Source organism: Mesocricetus auratus, unplaced genomic scaffold, assembly GCF_017639785.1.
Source record: "Mesocricetus auratus isolate SY011 unplaced genomic scaffold, BCM_Maur_2.0 Super-Scaffold_100015, whole genome shotgun sequence".
NCBI classification, from domain to species: domain Eukaryota; kingdom Metazoa; phylum Chordata; class Mammalia; order Rodentia; family Cricetidae; genus Mesocricetus; species Mesocricetus auratus.
Window position 1 is genome coordinate 33,766,059 of NW_024429198.1, and position 23,558 is coordinate 33,789,616.

At 47.7% G+C, this 23,558-nt stretch overlaps 1 protein-coding gene and 1 long non-coding RNA gene across 3 annotated transcripts in view; one reads left to right on the plus strand and one right to left on the minus strand.

Moving 5' to 3' along the window:
• Positions 1-382: 382 nt before the first annotated feature.
• On the minus strand, positions 383-19,770 carry Sall3 (spalt like transcription factor 3). Of its 2 annotated transcripts, XM_005065411.4 has the most exons (4): positions 19,637-19,770; positions 5,070-7,961; positions 4,513-4,853; positions 383-3,208 (listed from the first exon to the last, which is right to left on the minus strand). In XM_005065411.4, exons 1-4 carry the CDS (start codon positions 19,716-19,718, stop codon positions 2,777-2,779), a joined length of 3,747 nt encoding a protein of 1,248 aa, XP_005065468.1. In that variant the 5' UTR covers positions 19,719-19,770; the 3' UTR covers positions 383-2,776. The 2 variants fall into 2 exon arrangements, with proteins under 2 accessions (XP_005065468.1, XP_005065467.1); XM_005065410.4 differs by having other exon boundaries at positions 4,513-7,961.
• Positions 18,749-23,558, plus strand: part of LOC121144309 — a 112,265-nt gene continuing 107,455 nt past the window's right edge. The window contains exon 1 of the long non-coding RNA XR_005881636.1: positions 18,749-19,125. This is a non-coding gene — a long non-coding RNA (uncharacterized LOC121144309). The remainder of the gene's footprint in view (positions 19,126-23,558) is intronic.

Here is a 23,558-nt window from a genome sequence, read left to right on the forward strand (position 1 = left end):
CTGGAAGCTGCTATGTACACTCAGTGCAGATGATGGGAAGGTAATCCCGTGAGCGGTCAGGGCTTTTTGGCAGGCATCTCTACTGCATTGTCTTTCCCAGCAGATGGAAAACAATACCCACAATTATATTTATGTTTATTTCAGGAGGAAAATAGAAAAAAATCAAAGGAAGGACATATGGACCAGTGCAAGGTGCTTGGCTATGCCCAGCACCGAAAAAAAGAAAATTCAAGATCAATCTAAGTACGCCCAGACGTTGCTGGGATTTAAGCTGTCAACCCTTGTTGACTTTCCCCAAGGAAAACTCCACAGACATCCATTCACCACAAATGACCAGCACTGCAAATTCCACCAAGAAGAAGAAGGGAACACAATTCAGAAATAATATGACATCCTGCATTTTATTCAGTTCCATATGACAAAAATAGTAACCTAGACTAAGACATCCATTTCAGTCAGTAGATGTGTCAAGCCACAAGATTTAATCATAAAATATATTGGATCTACGAAACAGCCTGGCTGGTTCTGGGAGGCCCTCTCCCCGCGTGGTTTTGTGTTATAAAAATAGTGTCTCTCTTCGCCACGCAGAGGGACAGCCAGCCCTGAACACACAATGGGGGTGGTCACTGCACCTTCATCAGCCATCTCATTTATAACGCTTTACATTTCTCTTTTCTTAAGTTATATACACATTGTTTTGAGAGAGGAACACTAACACGGTACCAAACACCAACCAAGAGAGGGGACAAACACACCAGGACACAGATAAATAACAAGACATTCAACTGCCAGAGGACGGCAACCCCAGCCACCTGTCTTCCTCTTCCCAAAGCCGAAGCACCCGGTCCAGTCCCCGTCGCCAACAAGAGACCGCATGGCCTGGAGATGCTCCACCCCACTACGTGGAACGCAGAGGCAGAGAGTTCCGGGTTCATTTCCAAAGACAGGAACAGCTAATGAGCCCCAGAAGCTCTCTGCTCAGCCACCAGCGAGCCGTAGTCATTCCCTACAGCAGTCTCCTTGGTTCAGTTATATGAGGTGACTGCTCTATCCGTCTGTTTTGCACTGTCTGCTTTAGCCTTCAGGCACAGACAACTCCCTGCCGAGGTACCCGGCTACCTACAGTATGTCTTGAGCAAGTTTGTTGGAAGTTCATCGTGTCACATCCCAGCATGCTTGCGATGCACAGAAATGAGGTAGTACACACAACACTGACGTTCAAGTTTTGATTCAGCCCTGCCTCCCAGCATCTGGCTTCCTTGCTCACGGAATGCAGTTTAGACAAGTCATCAGCAAATGATCAGACTTTTGGATAGTCAGGATACTGCACTGTATTTGCACTTGAAAAGACAATGAATCACGAGCTCAGAAACTGTCAGTTATGACTGATTCCTCTGCCAGACACTCACTATTCCCGTCTCATTTCCTCCATGACCAGCGCTACGAGGCAGTCACATCTCGTGTGTGTGAGGAAAGAGGCGAGCCTACAGTAAATCACACCTACACAATGTTCACTCCGTTGATTATTTTTTTGCTTTTTCTACGTCACAGGATTAAGATATTTAATTTGTCCAAGTTTTGTTAGGGTGCTCACAGTTTTTCAGCGGGTTTTGTAGAAAAATTACATAATGTTAATTTAAGAAATGGCAGGCCTTGTTTTACTGAGGTGCTGACAAGTCTGGGTGGCTTTTCTGCTTAAACAGCATAGATTTCTCATGTTCGACTTTAAGACAAAAACAATAAACTGTGACATGGTTTTTCTTTTTTTCCTCCATTTCCTTTAAACCGAAGTACTATTTATAAAATACTTTACATCTTTTTTTTTAAATTCTCAAATTATAGACAAACCTCCCTAATACAAAATACTAAAAGTGCAATTGTATAAATTAAGATTTGCAACCACGTTATACAAACATTACCTCTTTATTATACAGCTTTGATAATGTGAAATATTATAATGCTGTGAATCATTTTACAGTGATGCTTGTCTGTAACTTGTCCCCAGTCAACCACTGGGCTACAGACCACACTAGAGAACAACTGTTCACATAGCAGCTACAAACATTTAAATTAAAAAAGGGGGTGGGGCATTACTGACAGGTACTTGCACACAAATAGCATGCTATCTTTCCCAATAGAACGTCACAATTTTGCCTGCATTTAATTAATCCACTTATTTATAGTAAAGCAAATCTTGCTTTAAATAAAAAAAATCACATTGCCAGATGTATTTTGTGATACAAGGTCTTCATTTAAGGTTGGGTTATTTTACTGTCTGTTACCCGCATAATCTTAACATAAATATTATAGACGAAGAGACTGTCTTAATACACAGGGTTTGGAGCACTGAACTTCTTCTTCACGATGAAGAGTCCCTAAAACACAGTTCAAGCGTCTACAGAATTTGAATAAAACATTGAATGTGGCTCGCTGGATGACCACAGGGGACCCTGTTCCCCCCAGTGAGGGGGGTCACTAGGTTTTAGGAGAAATGAAGTAGATACGGTTGGAGTTCTTTCTGTTCCTAAGGCAGTTTTCCAAGCACTTAAGCTATGGTCTGAAATCGACTCAAAAGCTTGCAGAGTCCTTAAGAACAGTCTACCCCACTGTTGAAGAAGTACCTAGCACTCAGCAGCCACGTGGCACAGGTGCTTTCTGTCAGGGATAAAATATTAATGAGAGACTGACTAGGCATGTGGGGTCCACAGCCTGATGCTGGGACTGTGATTAGTAGGCTCGGGACAGAGCAGAAGGACGCAGTCTTTAGCATATCTGGCTAGTTTATTCCAATCTCCTTGTTATCCTCAATGAACCTTGTGAACGGCCGGCCGGCTCCCGTCTCTGAACTTGCTTTGTCCAGGCTGACAATGGGTGGACTACTGCCAGTGCGTGTCTTTTCCACCCCACCAGCAATGGCGCCCAGAGGCGGGATGGCACCTCCGCCTAGACTTACTGGGAGCTGAGGGATGCCTCCATTCTGGATGACAGAAATCTCATTGTTCTTCATGGCCAGGCCATTGGTGATGGCAGCAGCATACTGGTTCCAAAAGCTGGGGTCGACGTTCATTGCCCGAGCTGCTAGGTCCTTCTGGAACATCTCCGAGAACTTGAGAGCATCACCACCGAGCAGGGCCATAGGGTTTTCTACTGACAGGCGGCGGCCACGCCTTGCAGGTGCATTGTTCCACATATGGGTACCCATGTGTACCTGCGGGAGACACAGAGAGACAAGCCACAAGTAAGACAGTCTAGAACTGTCTGGCAGCAACGTCCTAGAGTCAATGTTTCATGTTATTTATTGCCACTCTAAGCATTAGCTCGGGGTCAACAGAATGCATTCAGATGGGCTTTTTTGAGCACCTTGTAGTATATATAGCATATTTCATTCTGTGAATATAAAAAGCAAAACCAGTATGTAAACTAACAAATTTATCAGACACTAACAACCCCCCACACACACACAAGACTGCTAGAGAATGTTCCAGAACTTTAAGGATAAAGGACCTTTTTCACGGCTGTCATCCAGTCCCCACCTTATGTGTGTGTGTGTGTGTGTGTGTGTGTGTGTGTGTGTGTGTGACAAGACACCTCTTGTGTTATTCTTCAAGCATGGTCCACTTTTTTTTTCTGAGATAGGTAGGGTCTGCTATTGACCTGGAATTCGCCAAGTAGACTAGACTCAGTTACCACCATCACCACCACCCCTGCCCACTTTCAAGATTGTGGCAGGTCTTAAACTCTTTGACCTTCTCTTGCTTTCTCTGGAACAGGAAAGGTTAGTGCTAAGGCCTCCTGAGCCACCCAGAGCTGTAGCGTCCACAAGAGGCTACTGTCAGTCAGCACTGGTCCAGCATAGAAGCCACAGGTATTGGCCAGTGGCTTTCTCTAGAGAGGCTTCTGAGACCTCTACTTGAGACAGTAACCATTTTAGCCTCATTCATGAGGTGGTATGTGTTTGGCTGAGGCCGGCAGCATAGCTGGGAACCTGGAGCAGTCTGTATCATCTACCATCAGTGAGAACACTCAGCCATGCTTGTTCTTAAGGAGGGACACAGGCTTCACATGCTGGGAAACTCCCCACCTGGTGTCCCTGTCTGTGGTTACCTAGACAACAGAACATTCTAGAACTCACAGAGCAAGTCTCATCTTTGCTATATGCTAATGTTTAAGGACCAATATTCGAGAGGTTTGTGTCCTGGGCATGCTCATCAAGTTTCTACCGTGACCCGAGGCTAACACCACCAGGAGCATCAGACATGAGATCCCTTGTTGGAACACGGATTCCTGCATCACTTACAGCTGTTTAATGGGACACGCATATCCTTTGAGTATGCATGTGTGTGTACTACTCATATAAACCTATGTATACTCATGCACACACTATATACACTCATACTGTATATGTACAAACAACCCACTCCACACGTGTGTATGCATAGACAGAATCTCTGCCTAGGCGGGGTGCAGGGGCCATGTGGCTTGACCACAGCCTCAGGCCTGTGGCCCTCTTACCTTGAGATTGCCCTTGGTGGTGAAGGCCCTGCCACAGATGGTGCAGCCGAAGGGTTTCTCGCCAGTGTGGGTGCGCTCATGGATCTGCAGGGCACTGGCTGAGGAGAAGGTCTTCCCACATGATTGACAGTTGTGCTGCTTGGGTGTCCGGCGTGGCGGGGGTGCCAGCATGGGTGCCAGGCCAGGGCTCATCACTGTCTGGGGCCCAGTAGGGACCTGGACTCCAGCTGGTAGGGCTGGGCCCTCACCCAGTGCGATCGCCTTGCTGTGACCGTTGACTTCCATTTTGATCATGGTGGGCGCAGGGCTGGAGGCCAGGCTAGGCGTGCTGTGGCTGGGACCTAGAGTAAAGTCGGAGTCAAACACCTGAGAAGGCAGCTCTTTCAACTTGTGTGTCAGTAAGTGCTGCTTTAAGTTACCCATAGTGGAGCAGCCTCGCCTGCAGACTGTGCAGACAAATGGCCGCTCCTTGGTATGGCTGCGGTGGTGGATTTCCAACGCGCTTTTGCAAGCAAAGGGCTTGCCACAGACACCACACACAGTGCTCGCACACTTACCCCGCTCTCTGCTCAGGAACAGCAGGCTGAAAGGGGCCTCCTCCTTGATGAGTGGCCGCCCAGGGTGGCCCGCTGTCAGGTCCAGGGCACCTCCATTTCCTGGGCCGGGGGGTGGGCTGTCCAGCCTTTCAGTCTTCAGTGGGATCTCCTGTGGATCCTCCTGGTGGCTGAGACCTGGTGACTTGGAACGGAAGCTCTCGCCATTACTGTGAGTAGGTGACAGAGCCTGGGAGGACGAGGACTCAGATAGAGCGGGGCTGCCCGCACTACGGCTCTCTAGGTCACCCACCGCCGATGAGGAATCATTGCTCAGGCGGTCACTTTCCCCAGACCCATTTTCCACTGACTTCAAGCTGGTCAGTTGCTGGCAGTTCATGACCGAGTCAATCATTTTCATCTGATTCTCGAGGGCAGCAATACTGGAGATGACTGACGGGGGTGAGGGTGGACAGGACCCCGAATAAGAGAGAAGCGGCTTAGAGGAGTCGCTGGCCGTGTCCTTCAGCTCTGAGTCCTCCTCCATGGAGTTCTCATCAATGTCGTCGTCAAAGCTGCTGAGGGTCTCGGCGTTCTTCTCGTCAAAGGGCAGCTCAGCGTCCATGGCCTCCTGCAGGCCCTCGGGCAGTGGCGTGTTTGGGATCTGTCCCCCCATGTGCATGCGGATGTGCTGCTGCAGCACCACCGCGTTTGTGAACTTCTTCTGGCAGATGGGGCAGGAGTGCTGCACCCGGAGAGGGGGCTTCGCACGGTGCACCCCAAAGTGTGTCTTCAGGTTGCCTTTGGTGGTGAAGGCGCGGCCACAGATCTTGCACTTGAAGGGCCTCTCCCCTGTGTGCGTCCTATAGTGCATCTTCAGGGCGCTCTGGCAGCTTAGCACGCGGTGGCAGATGACGCACTGGTTCGGGTCCGTTATCTTCTTATCGATGTTCTCCACCAGCTGCTGCAGTTTTGAGGTCTCTGACGTTTGCATAGAGTCGAGCAGCCCGCCGAAAGGAAACTGGGCCTTGAACTGGTCAGAAACAGCTGGAAGGCCAGGGCTACCGAGACTTGTGCAGGCGCTGTCTGTGACCGAGGTGGCAGTCGGGGTGGGCAACCCGCTGACCTGCCCCCCTACCACAGGAGCATCCCCCGTCCTTGTACTGGCGCAAGGCAGGCTGACTGGCTCGGTTTTAGCAAGGGAAGGCCCACCGAGGAGCGGCTGGGGCGACTCGGGCCTCACTGTGATCCCAGACTCAGTGTTGTTGAGGCCGGGAGACAGAGAGGTACATTCGCTGGATGCTGGCGAGGGCCTCTGTGGGGAACGGCTGATGGGAGTGACGCTAGGGGAGTCAGTGTAGTTGTGGGTGCCGGGGACAGTGGGGGGTAGCTGCAGCCCTACTGATGTGGGCACAGTGGGCAGCACTGGTTTGCTGTCCAGCCAGGTGGTCACTGGCTTCTCTGGGGGCAGGGACATGCCATAGGGAATGCCGGAGCAGGTGGGCACATTGTCGAGGTACTCTGGGACAGGGTAGGGGTTCATCTGGATGTGGGGGTACTTCTCCTTGTGCCTCTGGAAGTGGACCTTCAGGTTGCCCTTGGTGGAGAAGCGGTTCCCGCAGATGTTGCATTTGAAGGGCCGCTCCCCTGTGTGGGAACGCAGGTGTATCTGCAGCGCGCTGTCGCTCCCGAAGACCTTGGCACAGAACCTGCACTTGTGCTTAAAGAAAGGGTCCTCGGCGCTGGCCTTGGGCTCGAACACTGACACATTAGGGGGCTTGCCCTTGCGGTGCTTCATAAGAGCCGACAGGGGGTCCAGGGCATTGGCTGTGGCAGCAATGCTAACCAGCGGGTTGGGGAAGATGACACTGCTGGATGAGGTCTGAGGTAGCAGAGGGTTTGGCAGGTTGGAGGCTGAGCTGAGGAGGGGCCCAGGACCCAGGGCAGGGGGTGTAGATGCATTCTGGGGCTGCACCGTGTTGCCCACTGCACTGGCTGCTGCAGCCACGGCTCCTGGAGCCGGGCCAGTGCTGCAGGCTGGGTGTGCCCCAGATTCAGCGGGGCCAGCACTGGTGCTACAGGGAGTGCTTGTGCCAGATGCAGGCTGTGACAGGTGCTGGGGGCCATCGAAGGCTGCTGGCAGGGCGGAGCCTGAGCCCGCAGAGGCAGTAGCAGGTCCAGTGGAAAGCTGGAGGGCCGTATGCGGAGCCAGGCCCTGAAGCTGGACTGAGGCTGTTGCAGGGGCACCGGCGGAGGGCTTCAGTGGAGGCCCAGGCTGGCGGCTCATCAGGGCCACCTGGCTGCGGATCTGCTCGATGAGCTGGAGTTGGTGGATCTGCTGCTGCTGCAGTGCCACGAGCTGCTCTAGGATCATGGGGATTGCCACAGCGCCCACGGTGCTACCAGCGCCTGTCGCTCCGCCTGCACGTGCACCCTGGGAGAACTGTGCCACGGCCACCTTGGTGCTGAGCAGCGTCTCCAGCGTCACATTGGTGCTAGGCATGCTGAAGGCTGCAGGCTCCGGTTGTGGTGGCAGCGCAGGGGGCGGTGGGGGCACACCTGGGCCCGGAGGGCCCTTGTCTGCAGACGCCTCCACATCCATGGGCTCCGCCTCCTTTGCAGCAGCCTTCACCTCACTGCCCTCCGTGGGTGCCACCTCCTCAGCCACCTCACTCTCAGTGCGGTCACTGGGTGAGCTGGCGGGAGAAGGTTCTGGAAAGTCCTCGGAGGGCGGCGCTGGCTCATCGTCATGCACGATCAGCACCAGTGGGTTCTTGGTGCAAGTCTTTTTGTGCTGCAGGAAGTCTGTCCACTTGAAGAACTCGGCGCAACACTTCTCACACACGCTGGTTTCCTCGCTGCCGCTCCTGCTCTCACTGCCGCTCTCTGCGTCCTCAGCACCGTCCCCGGGGACGCCTAGGAAACCAAGAGATTACATCAGCTAGGCTCCGTAGACAGCCACCCTCCATTTCAAAATTTTGCACATCGGTAAAATCAATATTTTTTATTTTGTACAAATTACCCCACTTCAACATTTCTGACGTCCCAGCGTGTGTGTTCTGTGACTCTTTCTAGCTAGCTAATCATTTTCTTAGCACAATCCATCAAATTATGAGGCTCTATCAATTGTGGATACTGCTTCTTAATGAATTCCATACAAGCCATCGATTTCCAATATCTTCATACAATCCGCAGCCACCCTGTCTGTTGGGTACAAAGCTAGCCTTCGACGGGCTCATTAGGAGTCTCCTTTACCATCGGGCTTCCTCATTTCCAACAAAATTAGAGACGCCTCTGCCAGTTCACTTAACATCGCAGAGCTAATCCGTAACCTTTCCCACACACCGGCACCTGACAGGAAGCCAGTGTGGTGTGCTTTGGCCTCATGGATTCATCATCTCCAAGCCCAGCGGAGGCGGTGCCAATCTAACATGATCCTAAAGAACCTTTTGAATCGGTAGGCATTTATTTCACGTAGGAAATTTAGGCTAAATACTGTGATTTGTGAACGTAACAAAGAAACTACAAGCACTTCTTTGGATCATAATGGTGGGGCCCTTCCCTTCCCCTACCTCTTCTCTTTCGGAAGGCCTCTACATTTTAGGATTTGCCAGATGACTATCAATATACACTAGGTCTAAAATGAATCACGTTTAGGACAATTAATCGGCTCTGTCAGATGCAATATTCTTTGGCGAGATGAACTTGAAATTACATGTTATTGTGATTAGCCAATGGAGTTCAGTGGTTTGTTAACAAACCAGGAATTATATATTTAAAGTTCATTTATGTTGACATGTTTAACATGAGAATGTTGTAGTCAGACACACTTTTTGTACCTATTTTCATCTATTCTCATAGAAAGACTTAGCAAATTATATGCTTGCACCATCGTGGAAAAGCCTCTAATTGGTTACACATGTTTAATTACTGTTGTAGGCAGCTACTTCCTCTGTCTCCCTATCCCTCTTGTACCGAATAACAACCCTGTTTAATGAACAACTCTAATTCACACCTGATCAAATAAATAGCTGTATGGGAAACTGAAATCGACACCAGTGACACTTCTGGCTCTGGCTTTTTGGGTCACTGTGTGGGGAGAGATGCCCACTGCTGCCAGGTTTGTGTTCCAGTTTGGGTGCCACTGACTAGGAGGGTTTTTGTTTTTTTTGTTTTTTGTTTTTCCCAGATGGAGTGACAGCAACAGATCCGTTGAATAGAGCAAATGTCACAGGCAAGTCAGCTCTTTGTTAAATGTGCAAAGTTGAGGTGGAGAACAAAACATTTTCCAGTCCCACCCGAAAAGGCACTGGAGTTCTGACACCAGCACATGGACTTCCTAATATTTTTCTTTTTAGGTTTCTTTTTTTTTGGGGGGGGGGTAGGTTGATTCAGTACCACGTTGAGCAGAGAAATCTGTTTTTTTGTTTTGTTTTGTTTTTTAATTTTATCCAGGAAACCCCACTGCTCCTCTCCTGGAAAATGAAATAAAAATATTTTTGCGGCTGGTCTGTTGGTTTCCATGAGCCCATTATCTCCAGGTAATTTATACATGCCTTTAAAAATTATTAGCAGCATTCAATTAGCATTTTCTTAACTGGCTAAGCCATTTGAAGGGGAAAGAAGTTAGAGCTGCAGCCCATAAACCCCATAGACTTTTAAACTAAACTCAGTGCGAAGATCAGGCTGCACCAAGCAGTCTCATTACTGCATGGGGGAAGGAACGTAATAGAGGTAACTGTAATGAGGTTGAGGGTAGCTGGGAGCAAAGACACAGCCGATTTATACAGCAGATAGGCACATTAACAAAACAAATACTCCATGCTCAGCCTTGCTCAATGTATGCAAAACTAATTGTAAAACCTGGTTAAGGTTATGGAACAGGATTGGGAAAGGCTAGAAATTTTTAATCATGGAATAAACAAAACAAAACTATGAGCTCGTCAAAATTCCAGTAACAATTTTAGAAGTTTTAATGAAATGCCAAAAAATTTATTTCTCTTTAATTGTATAATGTCCTTCAAAACACATGCATATCATATACACATACACACATATGTATATATACCTAAGCCGACATTTAAAAACTCATTTACATTAAGCAGTAAAATAAATGCACAGAAATAACTAAGCAGGAGGCTGACTTTAAAAAGTAGCTTTCCCAGTGTAAAAGCTATGACATAAAAATTATAATTTTTGTACTTCCTAAAAAAGGGAAACACCAACATATTAAAATTGCTAATGCCTTGAAATGCTGTCTATATGCACCTCCTCTAAGAAGATAAAAATGTACAGTATGTACAAGTCACAAAAAGTAACATGTTAAATCTTATAAAAATCAGACAATATCTTACTAAGAGTACTCTTTCTTTATATTTGGTATGCTCTAGGGACAATTCATTCAGAAAATGCTTAAGAGTGGCCTGACTCTGAGACTATTTAAAGTGCATTCAATGTGGCCGGAATTAATTTACATAACTGTAAGTTATACCTTCACAAATGAACTTTCCCAGATTTTCCTTATAACAAAGTGTAGTGTGACACAGAGGACCTGTGCTTTTCAAAAGGGTCTTGACCCAAACAAGTCTCTATTTACCTTAAAGATTTGCATTTTTACATTCCCATTAGTTTTTTTTTAATGCGTTAAGTGTTTTTAGGGTTCACTCTCCCTTAGGTAATTTCTTTCTTTCTTTCTTTCTTTCTTTCTTTCTTTCTTTCTTTCTTTTTTATTTTCTCCACAGCAAGGGCTGCTAAATTACATGTGTTTCTTAGCTGTCCAAAGAATGCACGAATCTGACAAATAATGCCATTCTGCTTAATGCAATCTTAAGTGACAACTATCTCAACATAAGATATTTTGTCCAAAGTAAAATGATCCTTCACCTATATTCCTTCTAAATTGAAGGAGGAAATTGTAAGGAAAAGGCATTCTGACCCTTTGGACCCGTTAACAGTTCTTTATGTTAATGAGCCCAAGGAAACCAAGCCTGGCAACAATTTGCTTATGAGCCAAGCTTCATCATGAATTTCACTTTTGGCAAGAGAGTGATCTTAAAAACTACAGTCAGGGAGGGGAAAATTCTTCAAAAACAATTTGCATTTCTTATTTGGGGCAAATAAATTAGAATTACCATTTAACATTTCTGCTGGGGTCTGTTTAAAATACCAGTAAAACAGTTGCTTTGATGTTAATTCTAACATGCTCAAGCATAGCTGTTTTCCAAATTCAAATGTAACTAGACCTCCTTTATAAAAGTTGGAGATAAGCAGAAACTTACTAAGATAGGCATAAATATGAATAAAAGACTCACATTTCCTTTATGAAACTGAAATTGCTAGTATATATTTGCAATGTTTTTAAGCAACAAAAGACGCCAACTGAACGGATGGTTGGAGATACTGAACATAGCAAGGACAGGACTCTTTGGAGGAGCAGTCTACTGACTCACAACAGCACAAGTGCTGAGCTCTGATGTGTTCTAAAGAGAGACAGAGAAAACAAATTATAACCCGCGTTTGACACTGTGTACATCACGGCGTCTATGTATGAAGTGCATATTATTGTTTGTTTTCTGTAAAAGAAAACCCAGGTAGATGCTCTGACTGCAGCTTATAATTTTATCACATTGCTTCTAGTGTCCTTTATCCCTGCCATCTTGTATAGTCAAGATTATATTATTTAACCATGTTTCTCTTTAATTTACATTCTGAACTGGCAACTATGCTAAACCGTTATTAACCCACTAGTTAATATTGTTTAAATATTTTTATTTACAGGTAACCAGAGTCAAGGGAGGCACACTCTGCAAGATGACAACAATGAGAAGACTTTGAGAAATCCATTAGCAATGCAATTTTTTATTCTCATTCATTCACTCATTTATTTTATTTATTTATTTATTTATTTATTTATTTTGGAGAGGATTTTAAAAACCAGCACTCTAAACACTTGCATTTGTGTCTAAAAGTAATTTGCATTTTTGCCTGCTGGTTGTTCGACAACTAAGGTTTGAAAGGAACTAGACAGAGCTTAGGCAGGCATTTTATATACATAAAGGTTACATAAAGTTATACACTAATGCTAACCAGTTGACCAAGTCCATCATCTGGGCATTGGGTCTCCCTCTTGGAAGAAGGCCTTCCTCCTGTTTGGCAGACCAGTTGGTGACAGTGGTGACCAGGTGAAGATAACTACTGGAAGGACCACAGGGTCCTCACTGCCTTGGAAAGCAGTCTCCTGCGCCAAGAAGGATAAAAAATAAATCTGTGGTTGATTTATAGTCATCCCAGAACTTAGGGTTCCTAATTCCATTTTGCACTGAGAGCCATGTTTGTGGCTGGAAGAGGAGAAAGAGAAGGCCCACACCTCTCAGAGAAAACCACAAGGCAGCTAGCTTCGCCACTCAGTTTAAAAACACATTTTTCTACTCACTGATAGCACAGCATGTTTAATAAAATCTGCTGATTCTTAGTACATTCTCACCTATCACAGCCTTCACTCCTGGTTAGTTTTGGAAAGTGACACTATGCTTTCTTTGTCTTCTAAAACATGATCTTTTTCAGGCCACAAGTGAAAAACATTGCAGTATGTAACGATATTTGGGATGCCATGCTTTTGCTATACAGATATTTATGCACAGTTCTCAGCAAGGTTTATTTTTGTTTTCTCTTTTCAAAAGTGTCGAGAGTCTCATCCTTTATAAAGCCCCAGTAAAATTGCTGATTTATCGTTGGCTTTATTCTGCTACACTATTGTTACACATTTTTAATCCAGTACAATTAATAAAGGGAGAAGGTAAAGACGTGTTCAGTACAGACAGCATGTTAAACTTCTCCTCTTTAACTATTAACTTTAAAATGCCAGGTGGGTCTTCCGAACAGGAAATCCTACTTCTTTTCTTTGTCTTCCCATCTCTTAAAAATGTAGCAAGCATTTCTCAAGTTTTCCCAAACTCTTCAGAGACACTTATTTTCTTGCAAATTAATTCTTTTTAACTCCTTATGATAGCTTTGAATCCCATAAAGAAAGATGAATTATCGCCATACTGAGCCCAAGCTGTGTCACAGGAGGAGACAAATAGAGACCCCCGCTGTGTTTAACAATGTAGAAGAAATTCCAGGCGCAAAAGAAAAATTTCTGCCCTTTTCCCCAAGACCCGGAAAGCCTGTGCTCATCGAGCTGAACAGTGGAGGGCAGTCTTGCTATTCTCAGGGAGGCACTGACCCACACGCTCCCTCTTACTCAGTGGCCCACATCACAAATTTGTTAAGTCACGGCCACCTGTGGCACAGGCCCCAGGCGTCTTCTGTTTAAACTGGTTCAGTTTTAATCTGTGTGTGGAGACTCTAGGGGCAGAAACACTGTCCCTTTATGGGACATGGAGTTGAGGCAGCAGTGCACACACAGTCACTTTGATAGAAAGATGTTTGTTGCACTTCAAGGCTTGCACAATCGCCCTTTCATCCAGCCGTCATGCTATACTCACGCTCACACCACTGTCTATACTTCACAAAAAGAAAACAAAAACAAACAACCCCTCCAAAACCCGAAACAACAACAACCAAAACAGACCTGAGACATGTCAGCAGAAGCCAGCAATTCTGATCATAATTTGGTGGGGGGGGGTGGGACTGAAAACAAGGTTTTGATAACTCCAGGTTAAGGTGGCAGGCTATTCAAATACTGAGATTTCTAAGGTTTGATACAAAGAATTCCAAATCCTGGGCCAGGCGTTGGTGGCGCACGCCTTTAATCCCAGCACTTGGGAGGCAGAGGCAGGCGGATCTCTGTGAGTTCAAGGCCAGCCTGGTCTACAAGAGCTAGTTCCAGGACAGCCTCCAAAGCCACAGAGAAACCCTGTCTCGAAAAAAACAATAAAACAAACAAACAAAAAAGTCTTTAAAAAAAAAAAGAATTCCAAATCCTTTTACTACATTCCTCCTAGAAAGTGTGTGTTCCATTGCAATCCACTTTCAGAGCATGCACAAACCCTCCCATCCCCCCATCACTTGCTGGGGAGATAGGGGAGAGATGGAGTAAAGCAAGCAAAATGGACCTGGTGCAAAAAAAAAAATGCCTCCCTTGAAGTAGCCCTAGTCACACAACCGGGAAAGCCGCTGAGATCACCTGTAAGCATTAGGCTTCAGGAACCTGGGCTAGGGAATCAAATCATTTCCATCATCTCCCATCACTTCATGGTGCTGTTTCATTTCTATGGGACAAATTTGCATACAATCAGAAAGTCATCCTGAAAAAGCCGCCACCCACCCCATGATGCCAGTGACTTCGAATGTGTACAAATTACACAAGGCTATCATCAAACAGCTCCATCTGAGGCCACTTTGAGGACAAAGTGCCCTGGCACCTGCAGGGTTAATTAAACCGTTCAAGAAGTAATGGCTACACAAAAGCAAGCTGGTTTCTCTTCTTCCAAGAGCTATAAACACTTGCGCTGAACTGGATGGCATTTGATAAGCTTGTAATGTACGGAACAAACTCATGGGATCTCTAGTTAGCACGGACTCGGAGTTCACACTTAACAGAACAGTGGTGAGTCCCGTTGCCAAGGTCAACAGCACAGATGCACTAATTGTATTATGAGCTTGACATCTAGTGGCCACCCCTGGCAGGGCGAAGCAGGCAAAGGCTTGTCACAACACTCCTAACAACTCACCTTCGGGGAAGAGAAGGCGCAAGCCGGCCAGCATTCTGCCACCTATCTTGCTTAGGACCACAGCTAAAAGGGTTCCATGCCATACTGTGAAGTCACCATGCTTTCAAAGGGCGCAAAGGGGGCTGAACCTCTTAGAGCACACACAACTAGGCTGGAGGCGGGAGAAAAGGTCCACCCTCAGGAGAAACCGCTCACTTACCACCAGCTTCCTCTGGTGGCCAGAGCCCCTTTCCTTTAATTAAGAAACAAATCAATCTTAGTCTTGAGTATAAAGGTCATTCCGTTATTTTGTTAAAAACTGTATTTTTCACTTCCTGGAGCATGCCTTGCCTTGTTTGTTTGGCAGTCACATAGTTAATTATATCTTAAATCATAACTGAGTTGAAATTACAAGAGAAAAACTAAAATACTTTTTAAAAACACGTTTCCTTTAAGTAATTACTAAAATTTGATTTTCACATAGATTGTATAGGAAATGTGCAGTAACTTAACACACGCTGTAATTACAAAAGTGTCCCACCAGTAGTGGCATTAGCTCACATCTTCATGATATTGTCTAAGATTCACTGGTGTTTCTTATACTGGCAACTAACTAGTCAAGAAATCAAGGAAGAAAAGAAAAACCAATAAAACAGTAAAGGAAGAGAGAGAAGGGAGACCATTCTTTGATTGCATTCTTTTTTAAAATGACACTGAAAACTGTCGCTGTGCTTAAAAGATGGTGAAAAACCCATGAGCAGCCTAAAGGATTTTAATTTACTTACACAAGACCTTGTGCCAATACTTACACATAATGCTAAATCCCAGCTCATGGTCAGTTCCTAGAACAGAAATCTTGGCTCCTGTTTGTTGCATTCCCCATCCCCAACAAAAATGTTCTTACAGCTACCTACCGGGAGATGGATGGTAGAGCTGAATATGAAATCTGACCCACTTTTGTGTTTGCACCGTCATTCTGGATACAAAGAAACCATCAGTGTTGCTAAGTAATTCCTGCTGCTGCTCCACACCTTTCTCTTTCCTAGAGTCTGAACACATCCGAAAACCTTGGATGATGCAAAGGCTTTGGAAAGTTTAGAATACACCCTTCTAAAAACTCCCTAATTCGTCTGCTAATCAGCTCTCTTTAAGGTGGACCTAATTGGCGCCCATTTTAGGATCACGATTTTTAAACAGGTTAAGTTTTTGAGAGTTATTTTAAAAAGAAATGTTTGCAAATTGTTCTCCCCTCCCTCTTTCCCCTTCACTTACTTTCCTACCTTTCATGTTTCAGAGAAAACAATCTGCCAGTGGATGTAAAAAAGTGGCTTCTGTTTTGTCCCTTTTGGTATGCTGAATTGTAAATGCGAGTCTTGGGGGTGGCGGGGGGGCAAACCCTGCATATACAGATAAAAGGAAAAAAGATCTCTTCACAGAGCACTGGTGGCTTTCTCTCCCTGAACTTAAGCAGTCTATGAATTCCACTCATTAGTTCTTAGGTCGCAGACTCACCACATTTGAGACGATTTTTAAAGATAGCCATATACTGTAAACTGGTAGGAAATAAAAACACCACGAAGTAGTTAATGCCCACAAAGAAGATGCATCCTCGAAAACTGTTTTAAATTACAACATTCTTTTGTTTGTCCTTAAACACAAGACTTTCCCAGGACAGAAAAATGCATCTTTAGGGACTGCTTTTCTTTTTCTTTTTGCCGGCACACGGTTGCAATGTCTTTAAAGTTCTTGGTAGGGCTTAAGAGCGGCACTGTCACTGGAAGTTTTAATTAGTTTTCCTTAGAGCAAAAATGTTCAGCTGCCTCAGAGGATATCGTTACTGGTGGCACAAGTCTAACTGAATCTCAAAGCTGCATTACATTTATTTCTAAAATGGGAAGTAATCGTGAATAAGCAATTTAAAACGACAGTTTCTGATGGGGTTTTAAGTCTCAGTAACTTAAAATTAAAATTTCATCACAAGGTAACTCCAGAACTTTCCATAAGGCAGTGTGGCTTGTTTTCATTCAGATTTGTCATTCATTCCTTCAGTGCTAAGGTCTGGAGAGAACCAGAGCTATTGATGTGTTGTTTTTTTCCCCCATTGTTTGTGTAAAAACCAAATCCTGAAATATAAACCATAAAAAATGTTGGGTTTCTACTGGAAATCAACATGACTATGCATCTTTGCCTTCAATGTTCTCATTTTTTAAAACATATGTTATCTGTTCTTATGGTATTAACAAAAGCCTCCAATTTTACTGCAGGGTGGACCTAGTGCTTTAATTAACATGTCACACCCAAAGTGATACAAAGGAATCATTTACTTCATTTCTAAAACTTAGCTCACTTATAACTTCATGCAGCACATATTTGTCTCTTCTGCATCTAAAAAGAATTAAGGATTTGAAATGACTATGGAGTAATTTAGTTTACACAACCATTTGTCTTTTTTTTCCAAACCAAACTACTTTCCTTGGTTATCTCAGTTAAGACAGCATGAGCATTCCTTGACTTCATAGGGAATGGAGAATCTTTCATGCTCCATGAACAATCTGCTTCAGAACAATTCAGTCAGAAAGAACTTGTTTTAATAGTTTGCCTGAACTACCCTTCAAACCTGAATAGCACATGCTGCTGTATCAGGGCTCAGCCTCAGACAGGCTATTTTCGGCCTGTTGCAAAATATGATGAGGAACTGTGGCAACCTCGGGATCAGATGCCTGAACGACTGTAGAAAACACTGCCCGGATTTAAAAAAGAAAAAAAAAAAAGCCACTTCTGAAAGGATGGAAAACCTGGGTATGGGAGAGTCTCGAAATAAATTAGAGCAGCGAGCAGAATTCAAAAGAGAACTCGTAAATAATTGACTATCTGGGGTTTTCAACACTGTCCGGGTTATATATCCTCCGACGTGTTTACACGATTAATTTTACCACACTCACATTTCTGAAGCGAAATTAAAAATGAACAACGGTGCCTCAGCTTGTTAACTGTTAAACACACGAGGTTTTACTCTATTAATTAAAATATGCTTTAATAAAAGAAGACATTGCACATTTTGATAACGACCCTACAAAGCGGAGAAGTATTTACACTGTTGCATTTTAGGGCGGCTGTGAAAGCGGATTTTGAGCTATTCAGGAGCCGCAATAATGAAGCTTTAAAATTCCTCACTGGGATGCAGTGTAGTTCTTTTGAGGGAAAGACTGTCTTTCTCATTCGGCAGAAATAAATCCATTCATTTGATCATGTAGTCATTGAGGGTAATACAAAACAACCCAAGTGTGAGAAATTCTATGTGAAGAAGTAAACAAAACAAAAAAAAATCCATTTCCATGACAAAAAGAGTCTTTGTCCCTAATCTACCCGACATATGCAAGCGTTTCTTTTTAGCATATCGCCTGTTCTAATCTTGGCTGACTCGGCTGCAGAGAAGCCGGCTCCCTCACCTCACACCAACAAAAAGACCCAAGGAGTCCCATTGGATTTAATTCATTCCAGGGCTGCTGTGGGCATTTTCTCACTTTCTGCTGCGACGTGCACGCTTTGTCAAACTTTAACGCTGTGTGTTAAACCCCTACATTCCGCCTATTTGTTAGGGTCTTGAGTTAGGTTTTTGTTTTGTTTTGTTTTTGAAGATGGTATTGTTTTCACAGTTAAAAGAATATTTAGTATCTGCCTCTAAACAACTTACAATAGGTTGATCATAAAAGTTGGCTTTTAAGGAATAAATTATTCCACCTCGAACTAGTCGGGGAAGCTCCGTGTCATACTCGGCTGCCCCTCCTCGGCCTCCTTGCTGGCGCCCTGGGGACCCTGGCAAGGCGCACCAAAACTGGCACCCAGGGTTTACAGATTCAGGGTGCCACAAACTTTAGGGTGCCAAAGTTCAACCACACTAAATTCGCATCTTCTCCAGTGTCTAACTTCCATAGCGCCTGCCCTGCACTTTTGGATGGTTCGAGGAGGAAGTTGCTACCAGCGAAGTAACTGCGAAGGTATCTCCATCGCCCGATTTCGGTGCATCCAAAAGAGTACGAAAAGGCCGAAGGGAAAACTTGGAATCCGCCAGAAACGTGCTGAGGTCCTATCGCATGCACGCACTAGCCCCCGAAAGAAACAGCTGTGCTCGCGCCCCACAATTCCCTAGTCGGCCATTAAGGAAAGGCCAAGAGACATTTACTTCCCACTTGCTTCCTGAAAGGGATGATTGGATTTGTCAACGCTCTGGGACACCGCGGGGTTCGCGGCCTGAGGGTCACCCAATGCGGCCTGCTGGCGATATCGGAGACAGGCAACAGAGACTGGGATCACCGAGGTGGCCTTGGGGCCCCGGGTAGGCTCCAGGGGAGCACCGGCTGGGCACCAGGACGCGCGGCGCCGAACAAAGCTGGCCAGGCGACGGCTCCCAGGGCCCGCGTCTAGCGGTAGGTGAGCCCCGGACGCGTCCCCCGCTACTGCGCTCGCCCTGGGGATAGTACTGAACTAGTCCAGACACCCGGAGTTTCTGGAGGCTCAGGGCCCACCGAAGCAGGGTGGGGGCGCAGAGACGCAGAGCAACAGGGAGGCGGCAGCTCGGACCCCCCCACCCGCCCGCTCTCGGAGAGCCGGCCTCCGTCTCTGGCCCAGCGGATTCTGGTCCATCCCGGAGCCGGCCCGGCCGTAGCGCGGTCCGCACGCAGCTCCCCAAGTCGGAGCAGCGGAGCCAAGTTTACTTGGCCGGCAACTCTTTTCCGCGCCCGCGCGCTTCGATGGAGTACCGGTCCCGGTTTGGTCAGACTGACCGAGGGACTGGACTCATAGCTAGCACTCGCTCGCGGTAACCAGGGGAACTTTTCCCCACTCCAAGACGCACGCAGTTGCTCCCACCGCCCGCGCTTCCCCAACCTGGGTGGGCGCCCTAGAACTCCGGGCCACCCTGAGGTCCCCGGCCCTCACCGTGCTCTGAAGCCCCGTCCTGCGGCGGTAGCTCCTCGTCCGACTTGAGGTGCTGGGGCTTGGCCTGCTTGCGCCGAGACATGCTGCTAGCGGCGCTCCGGCCCCGTGCGGGGCAGCGGCATCAGCGGGGTGGCCGGCGGGGACAGCGCGGGGTGGGCGCGGGGTGGCCGGGCGGGCGCGGGGCGCGGGGCGCGGGGCGGTGGCGGCGGCTGCGCGGGCCGCGCATGGGGCTGAGCAATTAGGCTGGTGAATAATGCATGTCCATTAGCGGAGGGCCGCGCCGATTGGCCGGCCTCCAGCGGACTCCGGCGGCCTATGCAAATGAGGCCGCTCTCGCAATTAGCAGCCGCGCTGGCGAGGAGGGGCCGCGGCGCCTGCGGACCTGGGTGCGCGCTGCCCCACGACTCTCACATCGCGGGCTCCGGCAACCGCGCTCGGGAGCCGCGCTCCTCTGCTGCCCAGGTGCGGCTTCGGCGGGCCGGGGTGCGGTGCGGGCCGTGGCAAAGAACCCTACGCGCCGCGCAGGCTGCAAACTTTGGTGGCGTCCGCGCGGCGCCGTCTCCGCCGGCGCGCCGGGCTCGCCCCTTTATAGAGTGTCTGCGCCGTCGCCCCCCCCCTCCCCCGCCGCCGCCACCGCCGGGCGGCCCCTCCCGGAGCGAGCGGCCGCGGGCAGGGCTCCGGCCCGGCAGGCGTCTTTGTCTCGCCCGGGCCGTTCGGTCGCCGCACCGCCTGCGCACCGGGCCGGCCGGCCGGCCGACTGCCTTTGGTTCTCAGCAGGCAGCCGGTCGCCGCGCTGCTCAGCTTGCTCAGCCCGTTCCGGCTCAGGTGCCCTTGTCTCCGGACTTTCTCTCCCGGCTCTTGTCCACTTTGCGGGGTCCTCCGGCGCTCCTCCAGGCTCAGAGGCTCGCGGCCGGAGCGGAGTGCGCACGCTAGGGTGGCAGGACTTCGGCAAGACCAACTTTCCGGTTCGGAAGCGGCGCGGGCCTCGCGGCTCCTCCCCTCCCTGCGTTCTCCTCCCCTCTGCTGCCCCCCCCACGGTCCCCACCGACTCCTGAGTGCCCGCCCCGCCCGCCGCCACCATCAGGGCCTCCACGGCTCCGTGCCCGCCTGCCAGGGCCTCCCCACCGCCGATGGCTTCTTAAGTCTAGGGGAGGGTGGGGGCAGCGGGACCTTGGTGCCGCCCCCCTCTCCCCGTTCCCGCCGGCTCTGTGGCCCCAGTGCCCAGTGTCCAGTGTCCGGGCCTGCAGAGTGGGCAACGAGTGAGACTCAAAAGTTCCAAGTCCACGAAAGTCCGGCGAGCCGGCCGTGTATTGTCGGGATTTCGGGGGTGACAAGGGGGGCAGGTGAGGGGGTCGCGCATGTCTACACCAGCCGGGCACCCTTGGCCAGTTGGCGCGGCGCGCTCCCTGCACCGGTCTCCCTGCCCGCGTTCACGCGAACGCGGCCTCGCTCTCGCGCACTCACTCGCGCGCTCTCCCACCACACCGAGCACACGCGTCCGTGTGCGTCCTCCATCCCGGAGCCGCCACCAGGATGTGCCCCAGGCCTCGCTGCAGCAGCTCCAATGCCCTTCTCCACAAACATGTTTTTTTCTTCTTCTTCCATTTCTTAAATTTCTTATTTGGTCCGTGCAAGTGTCCAAGTGTGCGAAGTTTCGGCTCAGATGGCCTCCCGACGTTTACCCTGGTTTGTTTCGTGGGTGGAGGGTAGAAAAGTAGACAGTCGCCCTCCAGCCCCAACGCCCAAAGACCGGTGAGCTTCCCGCAGGGCTTGGGGAATGGGCTTGCCTACTGAAGGAATCCCTTGCCCCTTCCACAGGACCTCAGCCTGGCTAACTTGTAGAGCGCCCCAAAAGCTGCCTTTCGATTCTAGACTCCGGTTCCCACACTGCGTTTTTCCTCCCGCATCTAGTCAAAGTTCCACGAAGCAACAACTTTGGGCTCCGGGAAGAGCGCAAGAGAACTGTGCGGAAGAACGCGATGCGCACAGGTTGGAGTCGCCTCCAAACAGCCCCAAGAGTCACTTATGAAAAAAAAAAATCCTTAAGGTTGGTTTGCTTTTTCTTTTGGTGGAGGGTGTACTCATTTACGTGAGAAAAATGTTTTTTTAAGAAAAGCAATAAAAAATGTTTGAAATCTCGAGTTCTGTTTTAACACACTCGCACACGGATGGCATGTGTACAGTTAAGCTATTGGGGTGAAATGTCTATGTCTCGCTGTGATCATGCGGTGAAGTTCTGAACAGCTGCAGAGTTTGGGAAAGGGGGACACAAGTGCCGGGTGCAAAGGCTTTGACGACAAAGTTACAACCAGGACTTTGGGGGCGATCGGGGCAGGACTTTTACTGTAGAAACTTGACAGAGAGCAGTAAGGACAAGGAGAGAAAAAAATGCAAGTGCTGTTTTGGAGAGCAGGTGTGATGTGTGAAATGAAAAATTTTGCAAAATTTATAGGACAATTAAGAGTTAGAGAAAAGTTGCAGCAACTTGGTGGCAAGGTTGTTATTAGAAAACACAGGTCGTGCGTGTCCAGCTCCCCTCTAAAGGTGCTCTGTCTTTTATGGGTTCGCTTTGGCTTCCCTCCCTCCTCCCCCCTTCTGACACACTCTAAGGGAGAAGCAGAAACGGGTTCCCGCTAAGTCTTTCAGGAAGGATGGATCCCACAACCACCTGATCGCCCCCAACCCTTCACTGGGTCACTTTAAGCTACTCTTAACCTTTTTCTTGTGGCTTGAAGTCCTCTTCCATCCTCTTGCTGCCTCCTGATTTGTGCAGTAAGCCTGAATGCTTGCCCAGGTCTTTCTTCCCAGTGTAACTGTTTAACTGGAAGACTTGATTTGCATTTCCTATGAGGTGTAGGGGAGGATCTGCCTAGTCCCAGCAATGAAGGTGAATCCGGCCCTGACCCTTCTGATGAAAGCAGCAAGCCCTCAGATTCCAGGGGTGTGGAATGATTCTTAATTGTTAAGTGAAGCGGGTGGGACTCAGGCAGAAGTGGACATTGCTGATCTCTCTCCAGCTAGCTTGTGTGGATGCCGGGTGCTGAGGTCTCCACACTGGATCAGTCCAGGGAGGTCTGCCGTGGCAGGGTCGAGGTGAAGCCTGACTGAGTTGTGTGTGCGAGCTTGCAGGCTACCTGACTCCCCTGAGGCTGACTTCGCTGGAATTTCGTTGAGAACACGTCAAAAATGTGGAGGAAAGAACCAGAAGCAGAAACCTATACAAATTCCCTCCACTGTGGAAGGACCACATTCAAAGTGGATCCTGAAGTGCACTTTTCAAAGACTGGAACCAAGGAGAGGGTTTTTTGTTTGTTTTTTAAGTAGTAAAATTGGAAAACAAAAACATGTTTTTCTCCTTACCTATGCTCTCCCTCCCTTGCTTTTCAGTGCTTATATGGAAACCCTTCATTGTTCTTATCCAGTGTGGCAAATTTTGATGGAAGAGTTTGTATCTGAAGCTTTAATCAAAACAGTATATTTCAAAGTGACAATGTGTTGTGTATTATTTCCACAGATGAGGCAGGAAGCAGTCTCCCTTGCTGTGCCTAGCTTAATGCAGAAGAGGCTCCACTGTCGTTAGGCACACCTAACATGAATGCTTACCACATGACCACTGCATATTAAGATATTGTAATACCTAAGCTCTATTGCAAAAACAAAAGTTGCTATTCCTCCCTATAATTAAATCTAATGTGTTAATTGTCTTTCCTCTTGCAATGTTGTTTTCATCTTAAGAGGTGACACGTTATTATTTTGTCTGCTTAATGATATTATTTACAAATTAATACTGTATATTTTACATTAATGGAACATATAATTAGGTGTTTGGATTAATTTGTATCATTTCTTCAGATAAAACAGAAAGCCTGTCTGCAAGATTGACTTGACAAGGGGAGCTGAGTAGTTGGTTGTGACTTCACAG

Bases quoted from the DNA above. Each gene is read 5' to 3' on its own strand.
- Sall3 (XM_005065410.4), bottom strand. From the start codon at position 19,718: ATGTCTCGGCGCAAGCAGGCCAAGCCCCAGCACCTCAAGTCGGACGAG. The intron at 7,962-19,636 runs GTGAGGGCCGGG...TTGGTTTCCTAG, and splicing joins GGACGGGGCTTCAGAGCACG to GCGTCCCCGGGGACGGTGCT. The intron at 3,209-4,512 runs GTAAGAGGGCCA...TGTCTCCCGCAG, and splicing joins CCACCAAGGGCAATCTCAAG to GTACACATGGGTACCCATAT.